General features: G+C 40.9%; 1 protein-coding gene across 1 annotated transcript in view; it reads left to right on the forward strand.

Annotated features, from left to right (window-relative positions):
* The window catches only part of PRDM6 (PR/SET domain 6), a 97,724-nt gene that overhangs the window by 53,459 nt on the left and 30,094 nt on the right, over positions 1 to 14,171 (forward strand). The window contains exon 3 of the mRNA XM_059919437.1: positions 12,935 to 13,062. Within this exon, the coding sequence (XP_059775420.1) occupies positions 12,935 to 13,062 (128 nt within the window). The remainder of the gene's footprint in view (positions 1 to 12,934; positions 13,063 to 14,171) is intronic.

Raw genomic sequence — 14,171 nt, forward strand, 5'->3', positions numbered from 1 at the left:
GTTAGGAAAAGAATGTCGTAGACTTGAGAAAACATAATAATTTAGAGAGTGACACATTGCAGTGAAGAAATAAAGCTGTAGACTACTTTGAAAAGAAGTAAAACCATAGGAAACCATGATTTCATTGGAACAAACGTTCTGTGTCTTCAGAAAGTTCTTACTAAAAAAAGGAGGGTGACTTCTAGGGCATGGTGTGTGTGTGTCTACACATACATGGAAGTAGCCTCGCTCTGATTTTTTAGGGACATTCTCTTTGCAAACATTCCCCACTTAGTACCTTGTAAGTTTTTTAATATTATCACTAACATAGCAGTTTGCACCTAGGCTTTGGTCCAAGCTGCTTCTTGGAAATTATAGCTACCATGCTGAAGTATAAAATCACTAATCATTTTCATCAAGGTCTAAAGGTCTGTATAGTATCATACCCCGTGGAATTTATAAACCAGTAATTTCTACTACAGTAAGGGTTAAATAGTACCCCATGAGATACAGTGCATGAACCATATGGAGAATTCAAGTGCTTACCACAATGCACTCACTTTACTGTGTTCTTTCGTAGCTTTCAAGTGTGGAACTATTTGGTACACTATCATAGATAATGTGCAAATCCCAGCAGTTCACACTGGTAATATTTCTAGGATTATTTTAACAAAATAAGGGTCCCCTTTCCTATTTGGTAGAAAACTAAGGCTTTGTTTTTCCAACTGTAGGAGTATGTTCATTCAAATTTCCCTGTGGTTTAATTTTCCAAAATTGATGCTTTCTCACAAGGAGCACGTTGTTGTTTAATTTTTTCAAAACCCACCTCTCACTGATTTGAGAAAGGATGGAGCGTAGCTGTGCGTGTTCACTAGTCAGAGTCTGAGATCAGTCATAAGGCGGGATTCTCTGATGCTCAGTGCTGAGATCTGGTTCCACAGATCCCTTTCCACCTCAGCCAAAGTGAAAATGAGAGAAGATCAAGAAGGGCCAGAATGGGAGGGTGGCTGGAAGCTGTGGTATTTCGCTCGTTCATCTCAGTAGATAGAGGAAAACGTGGTAATACTGTGAGCTGCCCTTTGTTTATAATACATACAGTTCGTGGCAGCAGTCTTTATAAGCCCCAGTGGCATTTAACAAATATGAGAAGATACAGGCTTTCTTGATTACTTAGATCTGAATGTTTATTCAAGCTTTCATGAGAGTTTTTCTTCATTTACACAGAGCTCTCTCCACTGAACAAATGTCCATTTTTAAGTGTGGACCCAGTACATATGATACAAGTTTTCACAGGATTCAAATTCATTTCATTTGGTCAGGACTTCTTGCTGGTTACTTTAATTAAAACTGGATTTTTAAAAAAAAGAGTAAAAGCAGTCTTTGAATGGGTGGCTTACATCAAAGATTTTACAGTTTGTGAAAGACATTAGTGCTGATACAAAAAAAAAAAAGGAAAGAAATGAAAGATAAATTGCTGCATGAAAATATTTCCAAGGCTGTTCTTAGCAATATAGGATTAGTGGTATTTTCCTTTTCAGTGTAGATGTTGTATGGATACTGGAGACAGTTGTGCACTGTGGGTATTACTGCTGTGACAGAGGAGAGGGGAAAAGATAAGTTTGCAACCGAGCCTGCAGATGGCACCAAGCCAGTGCCCTGAAAAATGGCAAATGTGTCACAGCTCACAGCTGGATGCAGAAATATTTCTCTTTAATTTGGATGGATAAAACTTTTTTCACAGCAGGGCACTCTCAAAAGAGGACAACATCAAAGAGGGTGGGTCTCCCCAGTCAGGCATCAGCGGGCTCCAGGATGGAGCAAAATGAATGAACTGTCAGGACTTTTTCAGCATATATGCTTCTGCCAAGTGAAAAGTTAAAGGTTCAGTGGCTTGTTCGGATCACAGACAAAGTCCTGATAATGCAGGCCTGATCCCCAAAGTCTTCCCTCTGATCAACAGACAGAGGATGTCTGAAGAAGAATCTGGATTGATGGATGGCAGGCTTTGTATGGATGACCACCGCCATCCTCGGAGATAAAGGGATTCACCAAATGCTCAGAGGCTCTCGAGAGCTCCCGATCTCCATGCTGGAATCCTCAGTCACCCACTCTCCTCTGCCAGCCTGCAGCCTCACAGCTGCTACCCCACAGTGTGACCAAAACACCCATCTCATCTCTTCCCACGCCTGGCTCTCTGAGGCAGGCTTCACGGATACCACCACCGGTGTTTTACGGTTTATTGACACTTTTCAACTGTTTTTCTGATTACCATATTTCAGTCTTGACTTATGTGTTAGTATTATCTGCAAAGTCAACATAAACCTCTAATGATTTTCTAATATTTCTGGAACTTGATGAATGTGAATTGACAAAGTACAGTATATAGCTTTATATCAGCATTACTGAAAATACGGCAACGGTGTATATAACCATTACTCATTTCTTGACCTTTGAAGCCTCAACTCAAAACCTTGGCATTCCAGATATTCCAAAATACTCCAAACCAAAATGAGAGGGAAGAGTTTTCTTATGAAAAATAACAACAAAATAAGTTAATTCTAATGGAGGGAGAAATTTTTGAAATGAAAAAACATGTATAGTATTATATATTTGAGAAAAAAGTGGAAAAACTGAACACAAATAAATCTGGCCACACTAACGAGTATTTGCTTTAATGAAGGAACTTTCATTTTAGAATATGCATCTTCATCCACAGACTTATGCTTTGGCTGTTCTTTTGGTGGTCCTGGTCATTATGACACATTGCCAGTGGAAGGAGAGTGGGTTTTACAGAGTGGGGGAGTGGTGTCTTTGTCCATTGCATGGTTGCTTTGTGTAAATTTGACTAAGAGGTTAAGTAATTCTCACTAAATTGACATTTGCTCTGAAAATAGGAATTTGATAATGACATTATTAATCATTATGGACATTTTCATGGCCCTCAGTCCTTCCTTTGAAGAGTTTCAGGTGCTTTTAATGAAAAAGCTCGGCTAGTTCTCTCTGATAAGACAAATGGGATGTGATTAAAAACAACAGTCACATGGTGGCCCATGATTCAGGAGGGTTTCATCCTTGTCACACTCACAGACCCACTATATGACTGTGGGCAAGTCATTTCACCTTTCTCAGCCCAAAGTTTCTGATCTGTAAAATGGAATAAATGTTCCAGCCTACCTTCTAGGTCAGTTGTAAGGATCAATTAAGCTTGGGAAAGTATTTTATAAACTAAAATCCCGCTCAGATGTGTATGACCTGGTTATTAGCTCCTGTTCTTTCTTTGTGTTAAGGTGGAGGCAGATGCTTCACTCATTTTTTTTTTTTTTTTTTTTTGGTGGAGCCACACAGCTTGCAGGATCTTAGTTCCCTGACCAGGGATCAGACCCGTACCCTCGGCAGTGAAAACACAGAGTCCTAACCACCGGACCGCCAGGGAGTTCCTGCTTAACTCATTTCTCAAGTATTGTTTTGTGGTCTCTCTTCTCAAGGTTTGACTTAGCTTGAGTTGAAAGTCTACAAGAAAAGCTTTTAGGAGACCACAGTGGTGTGGTTCTTGCTGTCTTCCTCTCTAGATTGGGAAGCAGTGCTCCCTGTCGACCTGATGCTCAAGGCTGCCGTCCACACATGTCCCCTGCTCCTCACCCAGGTGCATTTGACTGCACAGACAGCTCACCTACCTTGACCATGTTCAGTGCTCATGTAGACATGAGGCACTGTGAGTTGGAGCCTCCTCTGGCCAGAAATGTCAGTGTCTTCAGAGGTCAAGCAGTCCTACATGGTAGGGGATGTTCAGTAAGAGGGCTGAAGCCACAGTTAATTAAAATGCTTGTAACAACCTGTTAGTTACAGAGATACTCCAGGAATGCTCTTTAAAGGTGTGGTGGGTGCCTGTGTCTTTTGGGTTACATGTTTGTAACACTGTGTTAACTTTAAGAAATGGAAAATGTAGAACTGAAGAAATGCTTCCTTACTGTTTTCTAGATAGTATTCACATTCATCCAGCATTTTTTATATTTTGTTTTCTTTTTGGATAGACTCATTGGGGGTGCAAAAACATAAACTAGAACGACTGGTTTATTCCTATACCCCCTTTATGTTATTCCCAATTTTTCCTTCTCTCTCTTTGAACAAAAGTTGATTTCCTGGTATGTACAAAGCTTTGTGTAAGGTACCGATGGTTAAAATCTTAAAATATTTAAAATGCATTCCTGCCCTCAATGAGCTTGTAATGTTCCGGACTTGTAATCTTAGCAGTAATGAGTTTGCAAATGCCACATGTATTATCTTGTGGTCAGTGTCCACGAGCAGGTTAGTAGATGAAGTCCAGGCTGACATTTCCCATCTAATTATAGTGATGGCCTAAGGATAGCTAATGCTTTTTGGACTCTTACCGTGTGCCCAGCGCTGATGTAAGTCCTTTACATATACTAGCTCGTTTGATTTTCATATCAGCCCTTTGACTGGGACTGTCATTAACACCCTTTTTTTCAAAGAAGGTCTCAGCTTCCTCAGGAGGTTAAGTAACTGCCCAAAGTCACTTGGCCATCCGAGGCGAAGCTATGATTGTAACTCACACACGTTGGAGCTGACACCCACACGCGTGCTCTTAACCTCTGCCCTCTACCCTCTCCAGTTCCTCCTGACTGGGGTGGCTCCTATTGCATGTTTTCATTGGTAATACTTTAGAAATTCTCCTCTAACAACCATACGATTAAAAGTAAAATATTTTATTGAGCAACAAAGGCATTGTGTTTTTTAACTTTTCAGTCCAAACAGTCAAGAATTATTCTTTTGTGTAACCAGTTGTATAACAAAATATTGCACCTCTATCTTCTGATACAAAGGAATCTCACAGTAAAACATTTTTATCCATCTTGCCAAACAGTATAGTTTTCAATTCAGTTTCTCAAATGACTAATACACTTGATTATTGAAGCCCTTGTTTTCTGAATTTTACAGAAAGATGGGGTTGTCTAAAGGTAGTGTGTAGAGAATAGGTGGAGGAGATCTGAGAAACCCTCTTTGTATCTGTTCTTCCCTGGATCTTCCATGTGCTGTGAAGGGACTTAAAACAGTGCTGGGTTCTCAGGTCTAAACTGGAAAACTCCCCAAGACCTCTTCTTGACCCATTTCTGTGGTAATTGTTTATTACATTTTAATCATCATATGAAAACCACCTTTGCATTTCATAGAATTGAAAGAAGTTAGGTTCAAAAAGGATGCAATATTTTCTTTAAAAAGCCCTGGTTGTTAGCGCTTAGAATGAAGTTTTAATTGCATTTAGTGGCGATTTCTTCTCAAGCTTTGAATAAAATCTGAGATCTTTAAGAAGCTATAGAATTATTGTGAGGATTCATTTCAGTTCACTTCAGCATGTTTTGAGTTCCGCCAACGTGTTAGGCCTTGTGTTAGATGTTTGGACATAAAATATGCACCCTCACCTCAAATTTTGGGGGAAAACTGAAGGAGACTGGTGTTTCAGCACATGACCAAATGCTGCTGCTTGGGCCTAGGCACGGGGACATGGCACGGTGTGGAATCGTAGGAGAGGGGGCCTGAGATGTCTCCCTGCTCTCTGAAAATTGGCTAATACTATCAAATAAAACCTTTGGACGTTTTCTATTTCCTTTTTTCCATGCCAAAATTCAGAGACCCCAGTTCTGGGAGGAGCAGATTAATGTTTAAGTTATAATTCAAGTTCCTTTTGTTTAAGGTCCGTGGCTCTCTTTAGAGTATCTGTAGGATTAAATGAGGTGTGAGGAGGCCTCATTCTGCCATTGACTAGAGTCTCAGTTTGTCTAAGTCACTCACTTTTGGAGACCCCTTTTCCTTATGTATATAGTCGTCCCTTGGTATCTGTAGGGGATCAGTTCCAGGACCCACCACGGATACCCCATTCTGTGGATGCTCAAGTCCCCTATATCGGGGGTCCCCAACCCCTGGGCCACAGACCGGTACTGGTCTGTGGCCTGTTAGGAACCGGGCCGCGCAGCAGGAAGTGAGTGGTGGGTGAGCGAGCGAGCGAGCTTCATCCGTATTTACAGCTGCACCCCATCGCTCGCATTACCGCCTGAGCTCCGCCTCCTGTCAGATCAGTGGTGGCGTTAGATTCTCAGAGGAGCACGAACCCTACTGTGAACTGCGCATGCGAGGGATCTAGGTTGCACGCTCCTTAAGAGAATCTAATGCCTGATGATCTGAGGTAGAGCTGAGGCTGGGCGCTGGGGAGCAGCTGCAAATACAGATTATCATTAGCAGAGAGGTTTGACTGCACAGAGACCATAATAAATCAATTGCTTGCAGACTCATATCAAAACTCTATCAGTGAGTGGCAAGTGAAAACAAACTCAGGGCTCCCACTGATTCTGCATGTGAGTGAGTAGTTATGGTGAGTTGTATAATTATTTCATTATATATTACAGTGTAATAATAATAGAAACAAAGTGCACAATTCATGTAATGCGCTTGAATCATCCCGAAACCATTCCCACCCCCTATCCCGGTCCGTGGAAAAATTGTCTTCTATGAAACTGGTCACGGTGCCAAAAAGGTTGGGGACCGCTGCCCTGTATAAGCCAGCATGGTGCATTCGGCCCTCTGCCCTTGTGTCTGTGTGCCCTCCGCGATTGGCTGAATACGCGGATGCGGAACTTGCACGAGAACCAAGGGCTGACTGCAAACTGATCAGGTTAGAACAGGCCATCTCTGAGATTTCTTCCAAATCTCATTTCCCTGGCCTCTAAACTTAGCCAAGGTACTCAGCTGTCTAGCAGAGTTGGTGACTGAAGCCTATCTAGTGGAGGAAGTGCTCTGCCTGTGATTTTTCAAACAGGGTCCCCGCTTCACTGTGGGCCCTTGGTGATGTCCCAGTGACTGCGGCAGACAGCAAAGGTGAGGTTCGCTGAGCTGGTGGGGTGCTTCCTGGTGGACTTGCTTTTTATCTGTTCTTATAGTAGACCACAGCAACTTTTATCTGTTTTTATAGTGTAATTACATTTATGACCTCTTTGACTTAAAACGGACCCCTTGCTTAAAAAGATTATTGAAAGCCTCTTCTGGTAAAAATAAAAGAAATGAACTCTCTTCTCTGCACTCCCACTCCCTGGAAAACTACAGCACAGATGCTTGGATCTTGGTCAGATGATGACTTCTGGGCAGCACCCAAGGGATCAATGTTTGCAGTGTTTCCAGGCTATCAGTTCAAACAGGTTTTCTTGAAAGTGCCCGCAGTGGTAGCAGACTGATTTTCACGGGGTAGCAATAATTCCTTTACAGCTGGAATTACCAACTTAAATGCTTTATGAGGCCAAGCAGCTAAGTAAATGAGTGAAGTAAGGAACACTTAAGGATAGGGAGTAGTAGGGAGTATGGAGAAGGAGAAAAGCCCATGGCTAATCTAAAGGGGCCACTTTGAAGGGGCCTCAGTTTCTGTGGATTAGTGCCAGAGATTGGGGACTCATCTTCTGATTTTTTTTTCTCAAGAAAAATTAGAAATTAGATAAAATTTCCAAAATTTTAAAACACCGGAGAGAAAACAAAATTGGTCAATTACGTGAATTCAGCCGGAGGGCCACCAGTTTGCAAATGTTGCTTTAGAGAAACAGATTGCTCAGAGCCACCAATATACACAAATTCTTATCATTCAGAAGGTGGTTTTCTTGCTATTATGTTAAAATGGGCCCAAGTCAGTCACTGGCTTACATTGTTTCTATGATGATTATTATTGTTAATGTTAGTTGGCAGCATTCATAAATGACAAAGCTGTGGACAAGCCACTCACGACCAGTGTTTTTAGGACACAACACTGGTGCAGTTTTTACTCATGTTGTTCTCATTTAAAATAGATTCTTGTTCTAGGAAAATAAGATCATAGGAGAGAATGCAGTTTCCTGATCTTCAGGATTGCATGAAATGCCTTTCACATGGTGGTTTTCAGTTAATCTATGCGTGGTTTATAATGAGCGACAATTTGTGTGATCATTATCTCAACCACATGTGTGGCATTTCAGTAAATATTATTGGGCTGAAAACTATAAAAATTTCCTTAAAAAGGTAAGAACGAGCTCTCCCCCTTACTTATCTTTCTACTCCCGCTGATACAGGATAAAAGAAAAAGTACAGACCAAAACCAGTGGTTTTAAAATAGCAACAAAACAATCAGGAAGGAAATCAGTGGCTGATAATGTAGTGATACATATTACCAAGAGTTTCTCAGGAGAATAACACAGATACAGTTTTTAACCTTGGGTAAGATAGTAGGCTTCTGTATTTTAACAACACATGCAAAAATTGAAGTACAGAGAAATAAATGGCTAGGCTTTCTTTTCATTTATTTTTCTCTCTTTGATTTAAAAAAAAATCAGAAAAGTCCAAAGTATAATATATAAATGCCATATACAAGCCACCAAAAAAGTGAGTGTTAATGCTTTGCCATATTTGCTTCAGAATCTTTTTTTTTTTTTTTTTTTAAATGAAGCATTTCAGATACATGTGAGTTCCCTTTGTTTTCCTTCCATCCCTTTCTTTCCAAAGCCAGGACTCTGATGAAGTTATCATGAATCCTTCCTATGTGTCTGTTCAGAATTGTACTATATGTATAGATACATATAGATAGGCATATTGCTATATGTATATTACAATATACACTCTTATAAAAGATACTATTAGGGTGTTATTTTGTATATTTTGAAATGTTGACAAATGATATCATATACTTTAATCTGCAACCTGATTTTCTCAATCAACATTATGTTTTTGATGTTTATATCAACTAGATCTTAATGCAAACAGGTCTAGTTCATTCATTTTAAGTGTTTTGTACTTTTTTGTTGAATAAATAAACCACACTGAATTTATTCTTCTGATGATGGATATTTCTCTTATTTCTAATTATTTACTGTTATAAGCTGTGCTACAGTGAATGCCCTTGAACTCATCTCCTTAGGCACATGTATCAGAGTTTCACTGGAGTAATTTCCTAGAAGTGAAATTGCTGAGTCACAGGAAATATGCATTGTCAACTTTATTTCAATATTGCCAAAATGTTCTCCAATGTGACTGTGCCATTTTATATTCCTTTTCAGCAATGCTAGGATTAGCTTTGTAAAACGAATATACTTTCTACAGCTTTGAGGGGTTACCATTACAAAATTTAACCCTTTTCCTACCAAGTGTCCTGTGTGTTTCTTTACATGTGTTTCCCCTACCTCCAGAGGGTCATTTGTTCAGCTTCCTTAGAAAAAACAGAGCAAATATTAAAACTTTGGTGGTTCATATTCATTCAGAATAAAGTGCACAGTTTCCAGCAAAACTGTGCTTGATTCAAGGGTTCTTTCAAGGAATTTTTTTCCTAATCTAAATTTAACTCTTACCTTCATTCTAACCATCTGAATGAATACAATTTCTGACCTTTTTGACATTTTCATCAGTCCTGAGGAGATTGTCTAAACACTTTATGCATGATTTTTGATATTTTTCTGCTTATTTTAAATCTTTTGAAAGGTAATGAAAACAAAATAACTCTTGGTCTTGGCATTAATACATCTCCTTAGATTCCTTAAAATTTTTAGACCTATTAGGTATCTAGCTTAAAATTACATTTTAGCGTCACACAAATGTAGATGTTAATGCGGCTTCCAAGAACAACTTCCCGACCTTGAAATTGTTGCAACTGCTCTAGACTGAAATCTGCTGAAACATTTCCCCACTCGTGGTTCCTCCTCTCCTAGAAGGACTAATGTCAGCCCATCTGGATACAGGGACAGTGTTCTTGTATAGTTCGGATACATGCAGAATTTTATCGCCATCTTTAAAAAAAATTTTTTTTAACTAAGCTCTTAAATGGAAGCAAACTTGAGCTAATGATGGAGAGTAATAATAAGACTCAAATTAGGACCCAGAGCTTTTCTGAGAAGTCGTCTTTAGTTCCTCTTTAGCGTGCACATGTGGGTATCTTGGTTTTCCCAATTTTATTCTACTTCTATTAGGAAAATGAACAGAAATAGGCATCACTGCCTTCTGGCCCATTGTTTCTCTTTCAAGAAACACAGTTTAAATGTTAACTCCTAACAGCAGAAGCCAGAAAGTGCTCCAGGATGGTCTTGAGCCAACTGCAAAGGCACGTGTTTTCGACCCACCTCCCTAAATAACTTAGGTTGGAGGTGCTGCCCGTATTAGCGTGATGGGCACCCTTGAGGAAATTTCACATGCTGTGAATATATGTTGTTATGACTTGACATTTTATGACATTTATGAAGCTTTTATTTTGGGGCGGGGGTTGAAAAACATATCATCAGATTCGTGTTTTGAAAGATCACTCTGGCTATACTTTAGAGACTAGGTTGGAAGGGCCTGAAGAAGCTGCAGGAAGATCAGTTAAGGGACCTTTGTAGTCCTTCAGGCTGAGGAGAGGAAACTGGTTTGGGCAGGATGGTGACAGTGGAGAGGGAGAGATGTTTAGGAGGCAGATTCAGCTGGATCTGGTGATAGCTGGGCTCTGGGGGGTTGAGGGAAAGAACAGTGTCAAGGTTGAATGAGTTTCCTCAACTCTGGCTGGATGCACACTTGTGCGATCCAACTAGGTACATGGGATTTTCATCAGTTTCATGTGAAATCGTGTGATATCGGTATCAGGCTGAAGCCAGGGAAGCTCAACCTCGTGCTATGCGCTCATTGTGTGATATTTGGGGAAAGCCTGACAAATAGCCATGTACTTTCCTCAAGGCGAGAGGAGTTTCACCAGGTAGGCAAAAATTGTAGAATTCCTGTGATCACAATATACTTAGTTTAAGGAGACTCTTGTTGAAACAGTGTGGGAGGAAACACTGGTTTTTTTTTTTAACATCTTTATTGGAGTATAATTGTTTACAATGATGTGTTAGTTTCTGCTTTATAACAAAGTGAATCAGCTATACATATACATGAATGGATAAAGAAGGAAACACTTTTTTATACTCATTTTCAAGACTGACTGGCTAGTGTCTGGTGTTCAAATGAGCTAACGCTCAAGACAGCACCCACGACTACATACAGACGTTAGAGAGTTTTACTTGCTGTTGAGGACATTAGCTACAAGCACAAAGGAGAACTGGGCTTCTCCAAATGTGTCATTATTTTCACTAGCAGCTGTCATGGGTGGTTAGTTCATGGGGAAGGACAGGGCAGGGGGCTGGATCATCAACATTTTGGGCTCCATTATAGATAAACAGTGGCATTCAAAGAACTGATGGCTTTGTTCAGTGTCGCATGGGTGGTCAACAGCAGACTCAGGGTTGAGACTTTGAGCCTTTGAACCAGTTTCCTAAAATGAAAACAAAGGCAACAACAACAAAATAAGTACAGTGTAATAACCTAACCTAAATATGAAATTTGTCATTAGGTTGCTCGCAGAGCAGATGTATCCACTGCATGAAATGTTTCCATTCTCTGCCATCATCCCCGAACTAGGAATTTAAAGTCATTAATCTTAAATATAATATGATCCAGGAATCTCTTCATTCTTCTCAGGCTACATTGATTATCAGCTGTGATCACTCTGGCCTGCTACCCAGTTATAACTTCTCCAACAATTGTATTGGTTAGATTGGTGTCTCTCTTCTGTTTCTGGGGGTTAGTGGAAAGATTGGGGGTGAAGACAAATGAGTTCAAGAAAAGCCAAAAAAAGAAAAAAATCAGCTATTTTAAAATGACTGGTGATGATAAAAAGAACTGTCATCACTAAGCCCTTTGGCCTCCAGAATAGAAATACTGAGCTAAATTAATATGAATGACCCTACTAATTTTAGGGCCGAAATGTAACCAGTGAGGCTCTCTGTGAGACTTCTCTCTGTGTCTACTTGGAAAGGAAAAGTGGAAAGGCTGATTAGCAAAGGTAAAACATATTTTCTCAGGATGCTCTGGGGAACAGAATCTTACTGCTGATTTTATTTGAAAAGGTCCAATTTTGCCATGGTCCTTCTGAGAACTGCACCCCTTGCTTCCTGGCTGCCCCTAGGGCTGAGGACGACCTTTGAGAATTGCCGTACATATATAACCCCGGATCTCCCACTCCTCTAGATACCACAGCCTTCAAGGTACCCAGGGCCGACCTGGTTTCTGGAAGTGAGAGCCGATTGTCTCTGCTGTCAGCACTGACTCCGCATGTCCTAGGCTGGCTAGTTGTTTCGCAGAAGACTTTTTGTCCCACACTTATTGCCTGGTTTGAAGCAGATTTCATTTCCTTGAATGTGATCTTGAAAGAAAATCTGCTTGAGGTGACCTAAGGCAATAATTATTAGACCAACCTTAGTTAAGACATTAAAAATCCATAGGAAACAGTTATTATTATTTTTTCTTTCCCTTTGTGAGGGTCTCTCTTTTTTCATGACTCCTCTCCTAATAGTTTCAGGTCCTGACAGCTGAAGTCCTACATCTTCTGCGAGGTGAGAGTCCGTTTATTTCATCTGAATCAGAGTCTGTTTTATCAGTGTGATACAGCTCCATAACGCTCCAACCTCTGCTAGGTGTCACCCAGCTTGTTAAGCAGACGGTCCCTGCCTCCCGAATGCCTTCGAACAGTTATGCGTTTGAGAGCAGGGCCTCTCATGTGGATGTTCCAGCCATGTCAGCGTGGCCTCGCCTCTCAGCTTGCTTTGTTTACCCAGCAGCTCATTACTTAAGAGTAGCCTGTCAAAAGAGGTTAAATATTCTTTGGGAAACATGGTCACTCACATCCTTGAGATGCCACAAATATATTTAATAAAGGGAAGATTGGCTTGATAAGAAAAACGTGATTAACTTGCATCACCAGAAAATGTTTTTCTTCTGTTATTCCAGTTGAGTTTCCACAAGCATTCATAAGCACTAGCAAACCTACGGGCAATAAATTGCTGCAGCCGACACATAAAGACACCAAGGGAAGCAGGGAAAATGATTGCTGATGATTCGTTCTAACTACTTGACCTTCTGACCTCTTCTCTAGATATATGACCAAGATGGGACACTACAGCACTTTATTGATGGTGGGGAACCTAGTAAGTCGAGCTGGATGAGGTATATCCGATGTGCAAGGCACTGCGGAGAACAGAATCTAACAGTAGTTCAGTACAGGTAAAGTATACCTTGATTTACCGCTTACAAAGCCGAAGCCCTTTGCCTTGCATATATAAATTCAGGCTTGCTGCTAGTTTTGAAAAAATCCTGCAGAGTCCTGAAGAACTACTGCAAGGACTGGCAGGAATTTTTTTGCTAGGTTTGTGATATCTCCTTAGTTCTCGTAACAGTAATTTCTTGAGAATTCAGGAAGAAAGATGCTAGGAGAAGGCCTTTTTCACTCACTGCATGTGATAAAGTTACTTCCGCATCATCACCTGAACTTTCATAATGGCCTGAGTGAGCCCAGCGAACTCACTGACTCGGAGGGATTTCCCCCCCAGCAGACGTGTCCACACGTAAACGGGAGTTTAGAGATTCAGCCCCAGGTCGCTTGCCTTCAGTCCCCTTCAGTCTGGCTGTCTCCTAGAGAGAACAGTTTGATTTGTACAAAGGCATGGGAAATCAGGAACTCTCAACCCTCCCGAAGCTGCTTTTCTAAAACCGTTATGCTCGGCAGCCTTGGCTGAGTCAGAGCAACCTCTTCTGATCCCTTGAAAGGTGCCAAAGCGTTTGGCTTTGGTCCTGAGACAATTCAGAGTACGTTTCAGGGGATGAGGTGGTTCCAGAGCATAGAGAAGGCTCTGGTCTCCTGAGATATTTGGGCAAAGCCCAAAGGGTAACAAAGATGAGGTGGAGCCACCCCCATTGCCCAGAGTCTCATAGGGAGGCCTGGGGTGGGGTAGGGGCATAGAAGCAAGGTGGATTCCCAGATCCTAAGCCACACCTGCCCAGTGCACCTGTTGGTCAGGCATTTCCATTTACTGCTAAAAGCTGGAGTGGAGACAAAAAGGCAAAGACAGATCCCATAGGAAAAAAGCCCTGCCACTAAGCCTTCTTTTCTCAAAATCCCTCGAAAACATGTGCCATGTAAATATATGACCTCAGTTATAAACAGCCGTGTTCCCTTTCGAATCAGAAGCAACTGTTTAGCTTTACCAGGCACCACAGACACATCAAAGCAGAAGGGCCCTTGCTCGGCAACTTGGAGTCCTGCCTATGACGATTTATTTTCATTTTCATTTTTTTTTTTTTTAAGTGAAGACTTAAAAAAAAAAAAAAAGCTT

This window comes from Balaenoptera ricei, chromosome 3 (genome assembly GCF_028023285.1).
Source record: "Balaenoptera ricei isolate mBalRic1 chromosome 3, mBalRic1.hap2, whole genome shotgun sequence".
Lineage (NCBI taxonomy): Eukaryota > Metazoa > Chordata > Mammalia > Artiodactyla > Balaenopteridae > Balaenoptera > Balaenoptera ricei.